The sequence below is a fragment of the Dipodomys merriami genome, unplaced genomic scaffold, assembly GCF_024711535.1.
Source record: "Dipodomys merriami isolate MVZ:Mamm:240054 unplaced genomic scaffold, mDipMer1.0.p SCAF_42, whole genome shotgun sequence".
Taxonomy (NCBI): Eukaryota; Metazoa; Chordata; class Mammalia; order Rodentia; family Heteromyidae; genus Dipodomys; species Dipodomys merriami.
In genome coordinates, this window is record NW_027205826.1 from 1,086,978 (window position 1) to 1,105,640 (window position 18,663).

The following is an 18,663-nucleotide window of genomic DNA, read 5'->3' on the forward strand; positions in this document are numbered from 1 at the left end:
TGAGGAGTCCTCAAAACATAGAATGCATATTTTTTTGGGAGGCTGGGCTCAAATTCAGGGTCTCATGCATACCAGGCAAGCACTCTACCGCTTAATTACATATGCGTATACATCTATCTATCTATCTACACATATGTGTTTATCTATCTGTGTATGTATGTATCGATCGATCGATCCATTTTTGAGACAGAGTTTTTCTATGTTGCCTGGGTTGATCACAAACAATCCTCCTCCCTCAGCCTACTGACTAGCTTGGGCTACAGGCATGTGACCATACTCAAATTTCAACTCAGGCCTCATGCCTGCTAGACTATGCTCCTAGCCGAGAGAGAGAAGAGAGAGAGAGAGGAGAGAGAGAGAGAGAGAGGAGAGAGAGGAGAGAGAGAGAGACAGAGAGACAGAGAGACAGAGACAGAGACAGAGAAAGATAGAGAGAGACAGAGAGGGACAGAGTATTTATGCATAACTGTATATATTTTATTTTCTTTGACAAGGATATTATATTTACAGAAGGACAGTTTACATTTCTAATTTGTTGGTTTGTTTTTTTGCAGCACTGAGAATAGAATCTAGGTACCTTGAACATGGGTTCCATAAACTTTCACACCAGAACTTTACTAAACCAATTCCTTGATCACTTCTACTTACTTAAACAAGCAACACTCCCACACTAACAGCCACTAGAAGAACACTGGTACTATGCTGCCAACTAGCTGTATCCTAGCAAGGTGTGCCCAAGAGGTATGTTCAGTTCTTCATCAGTTTTCAAAAATCAACTTTTCTCATTTTTCTCTGGCTTTACAGAAACAACCACTAGACCACATCCCTCTACCAGGAGTTCAGCAGATCAAACTCTAGACTACTAAAAAAACACAAGGCAAAGTTGTCTAAAAATACTAGTTTCAACTAGATCACTGTTGCAGAAAATACTATGACATATTTCTTTTAAGTAGTTAATGCCACCTACAGATAAATAAGAAATTTTGTAAATAACTAGAAGCACCAACTTTCATTTGTATATATATTATGTATATAGTGAATCTGAACCAAGTGTATCTATTTTTGCTGATAAGCAGCAGAGTTCTCAGATAAAAACAAAATCTCAGGCTGGGAGTATAGCTCAATGCTAGAGGGCTTGACCAGCAGCACAAGGCCCTGGATCCTAGCCCCCCACTGTCCTCACTCTTCGTGGTTGTACCTGGCTGGGGCTTGCTGGAATGCTGCTGTGGCCCAACTCCGGGGAGGGGAGGAGGGCTCCCCCCTGCAGGCCCAGCGCCTGGTGCTGGGTGCACACTGGTCGGAGTCCCCGTGGGCAAAGGCTGGCCTCTTTTTAACAGCTGCTTCTGTTCTTGTTGGCGGAAGCGCGGAGGCACCTCTCGAGGCAGGTAACGGGATGCAGCTGGCTGCTGGCCACTGGTGGACGCACGTTTGCCATTGCTGCTGCTGGAGATAGTGCTGGTGGAAGTACTGGTACAGGTACCGGCAGGTTGGGGCTGGCTTGAACAGGTCTTAGTAGATTCTGGCACTGAAAAAAATGAGAAGAAAAAGAAACAAAGGTTTAGTAGCACCTCCTCAAAATCCAACCCAAAGAAAAGGAAAAATGCCATGTAGTACTTTCAAACAGAGCTGGTCTAAAGTAGAGTTGTAGGTTTGATACCCAGTTTCCCCACAAGAGAACTACAACCTTATCTCAAGCCAGACAGTCTCATCTGTGTCAAGAGTAGAACTGCAGTTAGTTCTCATACCTGTCAGAATTACCAAGGGATCATAAAAGCCCAGTAGACTTAGTCCCTGCCCAAGACTCTCAGGCTAGAGCCTGAGAGTGTCTGTTAAGTTCTGAGGTAATAATGCTGCTGCTGCTGCTGCTTCCTCCCAGGCCACCACTGTTCATGGTTAGGGTTTATACAGATCATGAGATCCTCAGATGTTCATGAATTTATATACATATATGTGTGTGTGTAAACACAGACATATATACCCATACATGTATGCACATTTTTTTGAATTTTTTGTACATTTTTGGCTCCTGAACAACTAAAGCTGAACACCATCAGTATCAGCATTTGTGGCTCTGATAAAATTGTTGGGCAGGAATGCAGGTGGCCTGCTCAACCATGGCACCAATGCTAACAAGTACACTAGCACCAAGGCTGTGCAGTGTCCCTGTATGTTGGTGTCAGTCAGCTAGTCTCACCTTCATCTTGAAAGTGATACATCATTATATATATATATATATATATATATATATATATATATATATATATATATATATATATTACCATGCTCATCACCTTGTTTCAATATTTGGGAGGGAAAGGTCTATTTAATCTATAAATGTCTTCAGTTTAAATCTGAGTGAATGCGATGTAAAAACTGAATTTATAGGGCTGGGAATGTGGCTCAATGGTAGAGTGCTTGCCTTGCATGAAGCCCTAGGTTTGATTCATCAGTACCACATAAACAGAAAAAGCCAGAAGTGGCACTATGGGTTAAGTGGTAGAGTGCTAGCCTTGAGCAAAAAGCAGCTCAGAGACAGAGCCCAGGCCCTGAGTTCAAGCCCCGGGATGGGGAAAAAAAAAAAAAAAAAAGAATTGTTACATTGTTTTGGGTCTATCTGAAGTATAAGGATGCCCTTCTGAGTTTAACTATTTTAGTCAACACTGGTAGGTCCGTAAGATACTGTATTTTCCTTCATATTTCCAGCTTTAGCTAGCATGCTGTTGGTCTCTCAACAGATGACTACCATGACAGTCTGCTTACTAGCATTTTCTATACCTCTGCTTGTCTTCCTGTTATCCTCCTGTCTAGCAAGTCCTCAATCTAGATGAAGCCATCATCTACTCTCTCCACTCTGACTCCCACAGCTAAGGATCTCTTAAGAAAATGGTGTGGCCATTTCGTTTGATGCCATTGTGACTGCATGGCCCCTAGGTGCTTCCGATTAATCCCACTTGGACCTGATGACTGGGGTCAATGCCTCATTTATTCAAAGACTTTCCACTCAAACCGCTAATCTCTTCTCCAATGCCAGACGAAGTAGTCGGGGTGTTCACCAGCAGTCCTCCTTCCTTTCCTAGTAGTATGTGTGTGAGGTGCATCTTACCATCAGTGGTCTAAGAAAGATGAGAGTTGCCTGGGCCTTCACCCCACATTATTCCAAAGAAGATACAAAGATCCTCAGGTAGGACTGGTTTTAGATTAACTCATTAATTTATGAATAGTTACATGTGTTTTAGCCAGGGCTTGAATCCACTGAGTATCATGGATGATCTGGTCACTTGTGTTGGCTGTTTGCATGCAGAGAGCAGGAAGTTACAGTTTCAATGGCAACTGGCCCAAGCACTCAAACCTCTATTCTCTTCTCCAATGCCAATAAGCAGTCTTTCTCCTTGGCTCCCAATTCCTCTTTAGCTGCCTCCCAATCTCCTTCCTTTAATCCAGTCAAACTCCTCGGAGTTTGTGAAAGCTACCTTTTCCTGTTTCTCCGCTTGACAGTCTTCCTTTAACTAACTTTTCACAAAAAATGGACTGCCCAATGCAATGCTAAACTGTATACCAAAATCTGATTGTTATTTTCTGACTGATCATTCTTTTTTTTTTTTTTTGGGGGGGGGGGTCCGGTCGTGGGGCCTGAACTCTGGGCCTGGGCACTATCCCTCAGCTCTTCAGCTCAAGGCAAGTGCTCTACCACTTGAGCCACAGCGCCACTTCCAGCCTTTTTTTTCCTGCTTATGTGGTGCTAAGGAATCAAACCCAGGCCTCATGCATGCAAGTCAAGCGCTCTACCACTGAGCCACCTTCCCAGCCCTGACCTCCCATTCTTTAGACCACGCTCAGATCACCAGTGAGAGCCAATCTTCCCAGCTCACTTGGCAGGCCTCCCGTCTCTTAAGGTCTTATCACGACTCTTTTCTACTTGATACACATCCTGGGACATTTGATCTACTCCTATGGCTTCATTATCAATCCTGCAACCATGTTCCAAGTGCCAGATGGCTACTGGATACTGCCATCTAGTCATTTACTAACACTTCAAATTCAACATGTCCCCAATACTCACTGGTTTTCTTGCCTCACTCTTCTAAGTCTTCCAGTTTCCTAAAGATTTATTACAAAATTCAAAGGAAGCAGAAAAGTAAAGACAGAATTAAGTATATGTGCTGCCGAAGCAAACACAAGACAGAATTAAGAAAGAGACCAGCCAGGTGCTAGTGGCTGTAATCTTAGCTACTCAGGAGGCTGAGACCTGAGGATCGTGGGTTGAAGCCAGCCAAGGCAGGAATGTCCCTGTGAGACTCTTATCTCCCATTAACCACTGAAAAACCAGAAGTGGAGCTGTGATTCAAGTGGTAGAGCACTAGCCTTGGGCACAGAGAGGCTCAGGGACAGTGCCCAAGTCCTGAGTTCAAGCCCCACCACTGATTAAAAGAGAGGGGAGGAGGAGAGGAAAGGAGAGGAGAGGAGAGGAGAAGAGAGGGGAGAGGAGAGGGGGGGGGGAGAGAGAGAGAGAGAGAGAGAGAGAGAGAGAGAGAGAGAGAGAGAGAGAGAGAGAGAGAGAGAGAGAGAGAGAACACAATTGGGTGCCGGTGGCTCACGCCTATAATCCTAGCTACTCAGGAGGCTGAGATCTGAGAATCACAACTCAAAGCGAGCTGGGGCAGGAAAGACCATGAGACTTTTTTTGGTTAGTTGTGGGGCTTGAACTCTGGGTCTGGGCACTGTCCCTGAGCTCTTTAGCTCAAGGAGAGCACTCTACCTCTTGAGCCAGAGCACCGCTTCCAATTTTTCTGGTGGTTAATTGGAGATAAGAGTCTCATGGACTTTCCTGCCCTGGCTGGCTTTGAACCGTGATCCTCAGATCTCAGCCTTCTGAGCAGTAGGTTTACAGAGATGAGCCACAGGCACCTACCTGTGAGACTCTTATCTCCAATAAACTATTCAGAAAAAGCCAGAAGTGGTGCTATGGCTCAAGTGGTAGAGTGCTAGCCTTGAACCAAAGCAGCTCAGAGACAGTGCCCAGGCTGAGTTCAAGCTCCAGGACAGAAAGGCAAAGGGCAAAGGGCAAAGGGCAAAGAGCAAAGAGCAAAGGGGAAAGGGGAAAGGGGAAAGGGGAAAAGAGCAAAGGGGAAAGGGGAAAAGGGGAAAGGGGAAAGGGGAAAGGGGAAAGGGGAAGGGGAAGGGGAAGGGGAAGGGGAAGGGAAGGGAAGGGAAGGCAAGGCAAGGCAAGGCAAGGCAAGGCAAGGCAAGGCAAGGCAAGGCAAGACAAGGCAACAATGCTTGATAGGAAATGTACTCTTTACCATGCTCATGTAACTTTAACCCCTCTGTACAGTATTTTTACAATAAAAATATATTAAAATTTAAAATAAAGAAAAGAAAGAGACCTACTAGTGAACTTCAGAAAGTTCTATCTGGTCTTCCCATGAAAACATAGTTTTTCTCTTATAAATAACTTCTTTCTAGAAATCCAGGTTTTCATGAAGTAAGAGAGTACAGCAAGATCATGGGAATTATTTTAACTTGACTGTTTATGGATGTCAATAAGTCAGTTATTTAGAAAAACAAAACCATTTAATAACTACACAGTTAACATTAAATCTGTCAGCAAGCCAGAAATATTGGCTACTCTAATAAGCTTTTACCTTTTTCAAATGAGGGTATAACATCTGGTGGTGAAAGATAGTTAACAATTTCCTTGAGAAAGCAACATTCTTAAATTTTGTTTGCAAATAAAGTTCATTGTTAAGCCGGGCGCTGGTGGCTCACACCTGTAATCCTAGCTACTCAGGAGGCTGAGATCTGAGGATTGCGGTTCAAAGCCAGACCGGGCAGGAGAGACCGTAAGACTCCTATCTCCAATAAACCACCAGAAAACTGGAAGTGGTGCCAGTGGCACACACCTGTAATCCTAGCTACTCAGGAGGCTGAGATCTGAGGATCACAGTTCAAAGCCAGCTCCAGCAGGAAAAATCTCCAATAAATCACTCAGAAAACTGGAAGTGGCACTGTGGCTCAAGTGATAGAGCATTAGCCTTGAGCTGAGGACCTGTGCCCAGACCCAGAGGTCAAGCCCCACAACCAACAACAACAAAAAAAAGGTTCATTCTTATCATGTAGAGGATGTTTATTATTGACAATAAGGAATCAACTTGTAATGCTTTAAGCTAATAAAATCTCACAGTAAATAATACCTGGTTCAAGAAAATCACTACTTTCTACTTAGGTCATATAATAGAGAAGGTAAAGAGGTTCAAAGTGCTAAATGCACCTATGGAATTATCACAGTGAAAACCCCCTTAAAAAAGTATCCTCAAAATTATCTTTTAAAAAGAAAAATCACTGCAGTTGTAAGGACTGCCTCCTAGAATACAGAAAAAAAAGCAGTACTTTTAAAACTATTTTTTGGAAACAGTCTTTGGCTTTCAGCAGCTCAAAATTCCTACTATTGCTTTCCCCCAAACTCAGGCTTCACTGAAGACAGGAAGTTCTGACTGCCTATTGAAGAACTTTATTAGGAGCGCCTTTTCAAACTGTCCCCCTGACCTTGTAATACTGGGGATTAAACACAGGGCCCTAGGCTTTACAAGGCAAGTGCTCTACCACCTGAGCCACACCCCCAGAAACTTTACACATCTCATCATCTCTACGGGAGTGAGGGAGAAAGATCATGCCTAGCTGACCCAGTGGTCAGCACATAATGCCCTCCCACCCCCAATCTCTTTCTCTTGCTGTGTGCCATACTTGTGTTTAGCTTGACATTTGGTCTGCTCTCCAGAATGCTTGGTACTTCCACAACCTAGAACAAGATAGGCCTATTGTTCCATTATAAGCCAATGCTATTGAGAACTCCTCTTCTCAACCTAACATGAAATGTCTGATTCTCTACTGCAACTGTTTAAAATATTTTCTACATTCTTCTAAATGTTGATGTCCCATCTCTTGTTCTTAATCTGTGCCCTTGTCTTGTGGTTTCCTGAAATTAAAAATACTCATCCTCAGCTGGGCACTGGTGGCTCATGCCTGTAATCCTAGCTACTCAGGAGGCTGAGATCTAAGGTTAGCCATTCAAAGCCAGCTGGGGCAAGAAAGACTGTGAGAGTCTTATTTCCAAGAAACCACCAGAAAACTGGAAGTGACGCTGTGGCTCAAGTGACAGAGTATTCACCTTGAGCTGAAGAGTTCAGGGACAGTGCCCATGCCCAGAGTTCAAGCCTCATGAATGGGGGAAAAAAAATTCATCCTCAACACTGTGGCTTTGCTCTGCTGCAGCCTGGGCTGGGACTGCAGGGAGGATGGAGGCCTTGCATCACGACCTTCCCACTAGGGGCCACATGTGTGCCCTTGTGGGCAGAAGCAAGACGCAAGTGCTGGCTGTGGATGCACATGAGAGGCCCTCGAGAATGGGCTGCCCATGACCACTCTCTTGGTGACCTGCACCAGTGCTGCTGAGCCTGAACCAGCAGCATGGATTAAGGGCATCTTCTTCCAGGCTGTGGAACTGCCAAGCAGAAGTTTTTTGTTTTTGTTAATTTTTTTTGTTACTTCCTACAATGAATGCTAACCTAAATTATTTTAATCCCCATATTTTAACATCTGTCACTTCTAAAGTTTGAATGTACCTTACAATTAGAGCATAAATTACTCATTCAATCCCCCTAGTCCACTAACAAGATATCATTACGTCAATACCTGTCCTAGGTCTGGGCCTTGAAGATATCTCTCTTTTTGCTTAAAGCAAGCACTCTACCAGGTTGAAGATTTAGCTCAGTGGAGGAGCATTCACCTGGTAAATGCAAGGCTCTGAGTCTGGTCCTCAGCTGGGGAGGGGGAGCCGGGGGGGGGGGGGCGGGACGGGGGAGAAGGGAAGGAGCTGGCACTCTACCACTTGAACCACTTCTAATTTTTTGGTGGTTAATTGGAGATAAGAGTCTCAGACTTTCCTGTCCCAGCTAGCTTCAGATCTTGAGATCTTAGCCTCCTAAGTAGCTAGATTACAGGCATGAGCCACTGGCACTGAGCCTTAAAAAATTTTAACCGGGGCTGGAAAGATGGCTCAGTGGTAGAGTGCTTGCCTTGCATGCATGAGGCCCTGGGTTTGATTCCTCAGCACCACATAAGCAGAAAAAGCCAGAAGTGCCACCGAGGCTCAAGTGGTAGAGCGCTAGCCTTGGGCTGAAGAGCTGAGGGACAGCGCCCAGGCCCAGAGTTCAGGCCCCACGACCAACAACAACAACAACAACAACAACAACAACAACAACAACAATTTTACATTTAAATTTACTCAAATATTCCTTCTTTGACTTTGGGCTAAAACATACATATGTGATTAATGTTTGCAATTGTAAATACATAAAAAACCAATTCTCTTAAACTAAACAAATCAGAGTCCAAGGACTATTTTCATTATTACAATTTCTCCTGCAATCCATAAACAACAAACACTCTGGCAAAAATTTGCCGTAGGACATTGAGAAGAAAGTAGGAACAGCTCTGAGTAAGGAGCACATCTGCTGTCTCTGCAGAGCCGGGGGATGCAAAGTGTGGTACGGGCCTACGGTGGAAGGCTTCAGGCTCATCTACCACCATGGCAACACTTGAAGCACAATTCAAATACACAAACTCATTAACTACCAACTACATTACCTGTTTATTGCTAATGAGAAATGTTGAAAAGTATTTTCTGTCAGGCACTGGTTTCTCATGACTGCAATCCTAGTTACTCAGGAGGCTACAATCTGAGAATCAGTATTCAAAACTAGCCTGGGCAAAAAAGTCTGTGAGACTCTTACCTTTAACTAACCACCAGAAAACCAGATGTGATGCTGTGGCTCAAAAAGGTAGAATACTAGCCTTAAGCAAAAGAGCTCAGGGATGGTACACAGGCCCTAATTTCAAGCCCCATGACTGACCCCCAAAAAGTAGTTCTACTGTATCAGTTAAATGTGACTCTCAATATGTAAGACTAGATAACATTAATGTTAAAAGAATAAAATTACTTTAATAATGATTACTAACGAGTTAGAACTGAATTCCTTAACTCTTAGGAAAATGTACTATTTATGCTATAGGTATTTCTAAATCATTATTAATTTTTTTAAATTTGTGGTACTAAGGTTTGAATGCAGGGCCTCATGATGATCCTCAGATTTCAGCCTCCTGAGTAGCAAGGATTAAAGGAGAAAACCACGGGCGCCGGCCAGTCCTGTATTTCTAAATTTCAAATTACGACAGGTCAGGTTAGAAGATCAAAATAGAAAATGCTATTAACAGCTGTCACTGGTGGCTCACATGTGTAATCCTAACTCCTCAGAAGGGTGACACCTAAAGGATTAGTGTTCCAAACCAGCCCAGGGAAGTCTGAAAGACTTCATTTCTCCAATTAACTGCAAAATACCAGACTGGAGGTACGGCACAAGGAGTAGAGTGCCAGTCATGAAAAGGCTGAGGGACAGAACTTAGGCCCTGAGTTCAAGCCCCAGGACCAGCATAAAGAGAAGAGTAAAAGGGAGAAGAGGGGGAAAAGGGGACGAGGAAGGGAGAAGATGCTGATGGTAGTATGTTAAAGCTTGAGTGACTGTGAAATATGGACACTGGGCTTAAGCAATGCCATCTTGTCCCCACTGCCACCTCAGCACCTTAATAGGTAATAGGACATTGCACTCAATTCTTATGAAGTACAGATGGGGTACAGATCATTCCCAGAACTGCTATATGTCATGGATTGTTAAAGACTCTGGGAAATTCCTATCCTTTACCTGATTGTTAAGAGTAGAGTATTAGATTCTGAGAAATCTCTAACACCCTAACCCCCAGTTAACCCCTAACTGGCTTATTTTGGTTCTGTAAATACACTTTGCTAATCCCATACCATGCACTATCTCCTTGATATGGCTTTTGCCTTTATAAACTTCATGCTAACAACATTCGGCACTGAGGTTTTTTGGGTCATGAGTCTGCCTGCAGTCACTGGCTTTCTAATAAAGACTCCCAATTCGACCTCCTAAAGTTTGGCTTCTCTGTATCTTTTTTTTGGGGTCCGGTCATGGGGCCTGAACTCTGGGCCTGGGCGCTGTCCCTCAGCTCTTCAGCTCATGGCTAGTGCTCTACCACTTGAGCCACAGTGCCACTTCCAGCTTTTTTCTTTTTTGCTTATGTGGTGCTGAGGAATCGAACCCAGGGACTCAGGCATGCAAGGCAAGCGCTCTACCACTGAGCCACCTTCCCAGCCCATGGCTTCTCTGTATCTTGCCGATCAAGTTCGTGTATAACAGCTGCAGGTCTTTCTGCAATCTTCTCCATATCAAACATCAATGGAGTCAATACAGTGGACAGAACAGTGGACAGTGGCCTAGCAACTCCGGGAGGCTGAGATCAGGATAATGGCAGCTCAAGACAAGCTTGGGTAAAATGTTGTCAAGATCTTTATCTCAGCCAATAAAAAGCTAGGCATGGTGGCATGTGCCTGTCATCCCAGATACATGAGAAGAGAATAAATAGGATGACTGCTGTTCAGACTTCTGGGGAAATAGTGAGTTCCTATTCGAGAAAGTCCAAGAGCATGGTTCGAGTGTTAGAGAGCCTGTGATCTAGCATAAGGTGCTAAGCTCAAACCTTAGTAATATACTCCTGCCCCCAGGGAAATCAAGTTTGCCCTCCAATCTGACCATGTGGAAGGAGGAAAAGGAAAAGAAAAGGAAGGAGAAAGCACACCAAGTATGCTCTCCGTCTACCCTCTCCATGCCAAATCATCCTGAAGTAGATGACTCCTAGAAAAACTAATCTTTATCTCAGGAAATATAGAAGGTGTAAATGGAATTAGGTCTCAAAGGCTTTCTCTTAGGATGTGAGTATTGCCTTCTGTAGGACTGTGTGAAGTGTTTTTTTTTTTTTTTTTTTTTGTTTTTTTTTTTTTTTGTGTGTGTGTGTGTTTTATTGGCTGGTCATGAGGCTAGAATTCTGGGCCGGGGTGCTGCCCCTCAGCTCTTCCGCTAGCGCTCTCCACTTGGGCCACTTCCGGTTTTCTGGTGGTTCCTGCCCAGGCTGGCTTTGAACTGTAATCCTTAGACCTCAGCCTTCTGAGTAGCTAGGATTACAGGCATGAGCCACCCACCGGTGCCCAGCTTGGGTTTTTTTTTCCTTTCTTTTTTTTGTAATAAATTAAGAAGTTGTGCAGGCACACATGGCTAAATTATGGAATGAGGCTAGGAGCCCGTCAACAGATGGTTGGATGGAAGGGAAGAAGGTGGCATATATACAAAATGGAATATTAACCATTAAGAAGGTGTCATCTGCAAGAAAATGGATAAAACTGGAGATCATCGGGCTGGGAAGATGGCTCAGTGGTAGAGCGTTTGCCTTGCATGCCTGAGGCCCTGGGTTTGATTCCTCAGCACCACATAAGCAAAATGAAAAAAGCTGAAAGTGGTGCTGTGACTCAGTGGTAGAGCGCTAGCCTTGAGCTGAAGAGCTGAGGGACAGCGCCCAGGCCCAGAGTTCAGGCCCCACAACCAGACCCAAAAAAAAACCACAAAAAAACTGGAGATCATCATGTTAAATGGCATAAGCCAGATTCAGAAAAACAACTATTACATGATTTCTCTCAAGATATGAAACCTAAAAAGTTGAAAAGGGACTATTTGGGAAGAGGACAAGGCAAGCAAAATGAAGGACAGAGGACAGATATGGATTAAGTAATAGGGGTTGGGTAATAAAACCTACATCTTATATACATGTATGAAAATGTCACCTTGAAGTCAACAATTATGTACAATTAATATGTAGTAATAAAAACAATCAATTTTTTTTTTTTTTTTTTGTCGGTCGTGGGGCTTGAACTCTGGGCCTGGGCGCTGTCCCTCAGCTCTTCAGCTCAAGGCAAGCGCTCTACCACTTAAGCTACAGCGCCACTTCCGGTTTTCGGGTGGTTTATTGGAGATAGGAGTCTCATGGTCTCTCCTGCCCGGGCTGGCTTTGAACCGCGATCCTCAGATCTCAGCCTCCTGAGTAGCTAGGATTACAGGCGTGAGCCACCAGCGCCCGGCTTAAAAACAATCAATTTTTTAAAACTGTGAAGGAACTATAACATAACCCTGGAGTTTTTCCCTCTAAAAGTAGTGTCATATCCTTCAGCCTGTCAGAAGAGGGAGCCCACATCAAGCCACTGCAACAGAAGTGATGAAGGCTGGTGAGGGAGGTAGTTTGAAAAATCCTCCCTCTTCTCTCAGGAAGAGCCTGTCACCTCCAAAGAGCAGGCTTGCTGGGTCAAGTCCTGTGTACACTTAACCACTGAAGGTGTGGCAAAGTAGAAATCTGAGTGCAAAACAAGTCACACTTCTTACAAGCAAGATTAGGATACAAATTAAATGTCTGAATTTATAACATTTATAAACAAATGACTCAGATATTTTTTTGGGGGAGAGGGTCCGGTCATGGGGCCTGAACTCTGGGCCTGGGCGCTGTCCATCAGCTCTTCAGCTCAAGGCTAGCGCTCTACCACTGAGTCACAGCACCACTTTCAGCTTTTTTCATTTTGCTTATGTGGTGCTGAGGAATCAAACCCAGGGCCTCATGCATGCAAGGCAAGCGCTTTACCACTGAGCCACCTTCCCAGCCCATGACTCAGATTTCTAATCCAATAACTGCATGGAACTTGAACTAAGAGGGGTATCACTTTGATACATGATTAATTAGCTTTGAGCTCTATCTATCTATCTATCTATCTATCTATCTATCTATCTATCTATCTATCTATCTATACACAACCATTTTATGAGCCTTAATAAATATGACTTAAACCACTAAATTTAACATCATACTTATATGTACCATATTTTTATAGTGAACATCCTTCAAGTTCAACCCATGAAAAACCCCCAGAAACATCATGGAAATTTTAGGTGCACAAATCCCTCATATCACACACACAGTTACAATTACCTATGGCAAATAAAGAGCAGTACCCAAAATAAAGAAATGACATTACTGATTACAGAAGTAAAACCCATAGAAGCAGTCTGAGTACCTAATACTTGGACAACAGTTATATAGGAGAGGGTTACTGTCTAAGCTAATGGACAGTACCTGATCTCAGCCCTGTCTTCCAATCATGACAGCATCTACATCTCACCAAGGCAAAACAGCAATTGTGTTCAGCTGTGTACAAGATGAAAACTTATAAAGTACTATTTTGTTTATGAGCAGGTTCAAGGAGAGGTTTTCAAAGCCCCTACTGTAGCTTCTAAGGGGCTAGGATTGAAAGTAAATTGGGAAAACATCTTAGGATGGAGGAATTAAGTTCCAAGTGAACTTTAATTTCTCTTTGAATAATGCTATTATTATTATTATTATTTTGGTCAGTTGTGGGCTTGAACCTGAGGCCTGGGCGCTGTCTCTGAGCTCTTTTGTTCAAGGCTAGTGCTCTATCACTTTGAGCCACAGTTCCATGGGACAGGCATGCTTAGAGCACTACGGAGGTCCACAAGGGAGTTAGGAGAGAGAAAGGGTGGATACACAATGAATCCACTGTCTGAGTAAGAGTGTGTTCCCTCAGAGTTGGGCAAGAGGGTCTCACATCTGTAATCCAAGCTATTCAGGAAACAGATCTGAGGATTGTAGTTTGAAGCACCAAAAAGTACAAAGTAGAGGTGTGGCTCAAGTGGCAGAACATCAGCCTTGAGCAAAAAAGCTAAAGGTCAGGACCAAGGTTCTGAATTCAAGCCCCAGTCCCAGTGTGTATGCACACCCACACATGTGCAGATGCACAATCTCACACATACACACTTGCGTGCACATATACACAAATAATGTATTCTCTGGCTCCTACTACCATATAGGGCAGGATACTACCTCACCTGGCTTGAACTTTAAAAAGAAAACAGTCTCCACAAAAAATCATAGGTCAGGACTTGAAAACAATGGCCAGCGGAAAAATTTCTATTTTAGTTATAATTTTACAAAACATTTTCTAGAACTCTTGTTTTCAAATTTATGAGGAAGAGAGGAAGTGTACTACATATGAGCATTGTTTAAAAAGATATATTTAGCCGGCACCAGTATCCTAACTACTTGGGAGGCTAAGATCTGAGGTTCCCAGTTCAAAGCCAGTCTGAAGTACAAGAGACTTATCTCCAATAAACTACCAAAAAAGCTGGAAGTGGAGCTGTGGCTCAAGTGGTAGAGCACTACCCTGAGCAAAAGCTCAGGGACAGCACTCAGGCCTTGAGTTAAGCCCCAAGACTGGCACAAAAAAATAAAAATAAAAAATATTTATTATTTACTTAAAGGCATATTTAGTTAGATCCAGTTTTGTGTTAGCCTTCTAAGTAGGTTCTCAGTTGAAGTTCAATGGTAATAGCCACATGTATAACTAGTTTTAAAAAAAATTAATGCTAAAATGAGGCCTGATCTATCAACACAATATTCTGTGGGAAATGCAGACAGCATAAAACCTACGTAGGTGCAAAATATATTCTAAAGCGTTCTCAGAAATGTTATTGGAAGAGGTTCAAATTAAGTCAGATAAAATGCTAATTAATGGAGGCATTGCTTTCCTAATTTTACTAAATGATTAGCATAGGATACTGCAGAAAAAGGATGTTACTAAGTGATTTGGTCTATTTTGAGCTAAGTATCAACCCCAAACAATTCAAACTTCTTCTTTTTCTTTGCCCAGTTCTGGGGTTGAACTGCGCAAAGTCCCTGAGCCTCTTTGTGCTCAAAGCTAGTACTCTACTGAGCCACAGTGCTGCTGCCAGCTTTTTCTGAATAGTTTTGGAGGTAATAGTCTCACAGGCTGGTTTTGAAGTATGAGCCTCAGATCTTAGCCTCCTAAGTAGTTAGGGTTACAGGTATGAGCCACCTGCACCTGGTCTCAAACTTCTTTTTAAATTGATTCAGTGTATCACATAATGCAATTTATGATTTAGTCTCTCAACTGTATTCAAGTTTTATACTCACCCAACTTGCTATATTTTTTCCTACACCCAAACAATTCTTGGCTTGATTTCCCTGGCCCCAGAAGCTCTGCTACTCACTAGTTCTGCCTTCAAAAGCTGTTTTCCTTCTCTGAGTACCCCCTGACATGGGCAGGACTCTGAAGCTGGGTAGCTACAGAGCACAGGAAGTGGTGGACTTACAAATGGCTGCTGTGTGCTCATCTGCAGGCTGTATGTACAGCAGTGAAATCCTGGGCACATCAGACTCACCATGTCCTTACTAAACTTTCACAGCTTTAGTTTGCTAGTCTGTGCTCTGGAGATGATACCACCATCACTAAGAAATACCAAGTGAAAGAATATTGAGAGTAAGGACTTCGAACAGATCTCGCATGAAAGCAGTGGCTGACTAAAGGTCAAGGAGGAAACTGCCCATGGATTTACAGGCAAGGGCAGGGAAAAGAAACAAAAATGCTGGCATGTTAGAAAAACAAATCTATTTTGTATGACAGCACAAACACTATTATAATATGCCTCATGATACAGGCAAAACAATCGCTTCCCAGGAAATTCTGATTTCAAACCTGAGCCGGGCGCTGGTGGCTCACGCCTGTAATCCTAGCTACTCAGGAGGCTGAGATCTGAGGATTGCGGTTCAAAGCCAGCCCAGGCAGGAGAGACAGTAAGACTCCTATCTCCAATAAACCACCAGAAAACCGGAAGTGGCACTGTAGCTCAAGTGGCAGAGTGCTTGCCTTGAGCTGAAGAGCTGAGGGACAGCGCCCAGGCCCAGAGTTCAAGCCCCACGACCAACAAAAAGAAAAAAAAAGAAAAAAGAAAAAAGAAAAATTCAAACCAGGGCTGAGAAGGTGGCTTAGTGGTAGAGTTCTTGCCTACTAGCATTTATGAGGCCCTGGGTTCGATTCCTCAGTACCACATAAGCAGAAAAAGCTGGAAGTGGTGCTGTGGCTCAAGTGGTAGAGTATTAGCCTTGAGCTGATAAAAAAGAAAAAGAAAAAGAAAAAGAAAAAATAAAAAAAGAGAGACAAATTAAAACCTGATGTTACTGTCCATTAGTAAATTACCTTCCAGTACTGTTATTCTTCACAGTCACACATTTTTGTTATTTGAAAGGACATGAACAATCATTATTAGGAAAATCTGTAAAGACAGTGAATAGTTACTAATAAACTATACCCAAGAGAGCAGTATTTTAGAGAAGATGCAAAGAGCAGATAAAAACTCAGCACTGTTTGAAGTTAGAAATGAAAATATTCATCAGCATAACAGAAAATAGCGATCTTTTTTTTTTTTTGGGTCCGGTCGTGGGGCCTGAACTCTGGGCCTGGGTGCTGTCCCTCAGCTCTTCAGCTCAAGGCTAATCCTCTACCACTTGAGCCACAGTGCCACTTCCAGCATTTTTTCTTTTTGCTTATGTGGTGCTGAGGAATCGAACCCAGGACCTCAGGCATGTGAGGCAAGCACTCTACCACTGAGCCACCTTCCCAGCCCCAAAAATAGCAATCTTATAACAATTCTAACATTTGAGAAGAAAATAATTATAATGAAAATGATTAAATGAGATTGGGGGGGAAAAGAAAAAAAGAAAGAGAAGAAATAGCTAACCCTTGAGGGTTCACTTGGTAAAGTGCTAGCCGATGAGCAAAACCATCAGATACCAAGACTGAGTTCTGTCTTGGACCAACGAGAGAGACAGAGACAGAGAGAGACTGAGATTGGGGGGGATAAATCAGGCCACAAAAAAAATCTCAAGAAGCTTGGTGCCGGTGGCTCATGCCTGTAATCCTAGCTACTCAGGAGGTTGAGATCTGAGGATCGTAGTTCAAAGCCAGCCCAGGCAGGAAAGTCCATGAAACTCTTATCTCCAATAAACCACCAGAAAACTGGAAGTGGCGCTGTGGCTCAAGGGGTAGAGCGCTAGCCTGGAGTTGAAGAACTGAGGGACAGTGCCCAGAGTTCAAGCCCCACCACTGACCAAAAAAAAAAAAAAAAAAAATCTCAAGAAAAAATTTTTGGCAGTATGAGGGTTTGAACTTAGGACTTTGTGCTGTAGGAAGGTGCTCTACTACTGAGACATGCCTCCAACCCTGTTTTGTACTACTGTTAAGACAGGATCCAGTATTCTGCCAAGGTGAATACTATTTGAAGCATCCTATAGTTGCTGGGATGACAGGTATACACCACCACATCCAGCTTCTCTCCACTAAGATGAAGTCTTTTAGACTTTCTGCCTGGGATGGCCAGGAACTGTGATCTTCAGATCTCAGCCTTCTGAGTAGCTAGGATTACAGGTGTGAGCCACTGGCATCCAGCTCACTAACTTTTCTACTCAGCTTAAGAAAGAAAGAAAAAGAATCAATATTCTTTGGTTGTTCTTATTCCAAATGAATCAACATCAGTTCAGTCCTTATTTGGTAGAAATCAAACCAAAAGCAAATTTAAAAGTGTTATTTAGCTGGATGCCGGTGGCTCATGCCTATAATCCTAGCTGCTCAGAAGGCTGAGATATGAGACTTGCAGTTTGAAGCCAGCCTGGGCAGGAAAGTTAATGAGGCACTTATCTTCAAAAAAAAAAAAAAAAAAAAAAAACTGCTCAGAAAATGCTGGAAGTAGAACTGTGGCTCAAGTTGTAGAGCACTAGCCTTGAGCAAAAGAAGCTCAGGGGCAGTGCTCAGGCCAGAAAAAAAAAAGCATTATTTAGAAAGCTAACATTTTTCAGGCATTTTTAGATTACCCAAATGCCAATGAGATGCAGATGTAAAACCAGAGATAAATGGAGACTTTCACAATGAATAAGAAGTAGACTCAAAGGCAGCCTTATATTTTGTTTTGAAACATCCACTAAAAAAGAAAACCATCTTCATCAACTTTGGTACTGCCATAAAATGTGTCCGTCCCCCCCACCCCCCGAAATATAAATAAATTTACCTTTGGTTTTTTGATCAGCAGCCTGAAAAAAAAATCAGAAACGCTTTAGGACAATCACATGTAGAACATATATACACAACTATGACACATCATAAGCAGACTTCATACTGGACATTGTAAAAAACAAGCTTTACTCTGTTGATTTATTATGATTTCATATTATCGAGGGAAATGGCTACTTGCTATTGATCACATGACAATATTAAGTAAAGGCAAAAAATAAAACCTACATGGAAGCTTGTTTGAGCTCTATCTTTTGTTTAGTAAAAAAGGTATATAGTTTAACTATACTAATAGGCAAGAACAAAGGCAAATGTTATTTTTTAAAATTTTTTTTTGGTCCAGTCATGGGGCCTGAACTCTGGGCCTGGGCGCTATCCCTCAACTCTTCAGCTCAAGGCTAGCGCTCTACCACTTGAGCCACAGCGCCATTTCCGGCTTTTTTCTTTTTGCTTATGTGGTGCTGAGGAATTGAACCCAGGGCCTCATGCATGCAAGGCAAGCACTCTACCACTGAGCCACCTTCCCAGCCCCTAAATGTTAACTTAGTATTTTATATGCCATAAAACTCAAGACTCCAGAGCTATATATATAATTTTATCTTTAATATTTACTGATAGGATTTCTAAAAGAATATATGCCAACCCTCAAGGGTTATTTCTAGCTTTTCTAATTTTTTTTTTTTTGGGGGGGGGCCCGGTCATGGGGCCTGAACTCTGGGCCTGGGCGCTGTCCCTCAGCTCCTTCAGCTCAAGGCTAGCACTCTACCTCTTGAGCCACA

At 42.9% G+C, this 18,663-nt stretch overlaps 1 protein-coding gene across 11 annotated transcripts in view; it reads right to left on the reverse strand.

Annotated features, from left to right (window-relative positions):
• Tnrc6c (trinucleotide repeat containing adaptor 6C) overlaps positions 1 to 18,663 on the reverse strand; it is a 112,505-nt gene that overhangs the window by 53,446 nt on the left and 40,396 nt on the right. For all 11 annotated transcript variants that reach the window (XM_069992900.1, XM_069992905.1, XM_069992903.1 and 8 more), the window contains 2 exons: positions 17,883 to 17,904; positions 1,199 to 1,525 (listed from right to left, as the gene is read on the reverse strand). In XM_069992900.1, coding sequence (XP_069849001.1) covers positions 1,199 to 1,525; positions 17,883 to 17,904 — 349 coding nt within the window. The remainder of the gene's footprint in view (positions 1 to 1,198; positions 1,526 to 17,882; positions 17,905 to 18,663) is intronic.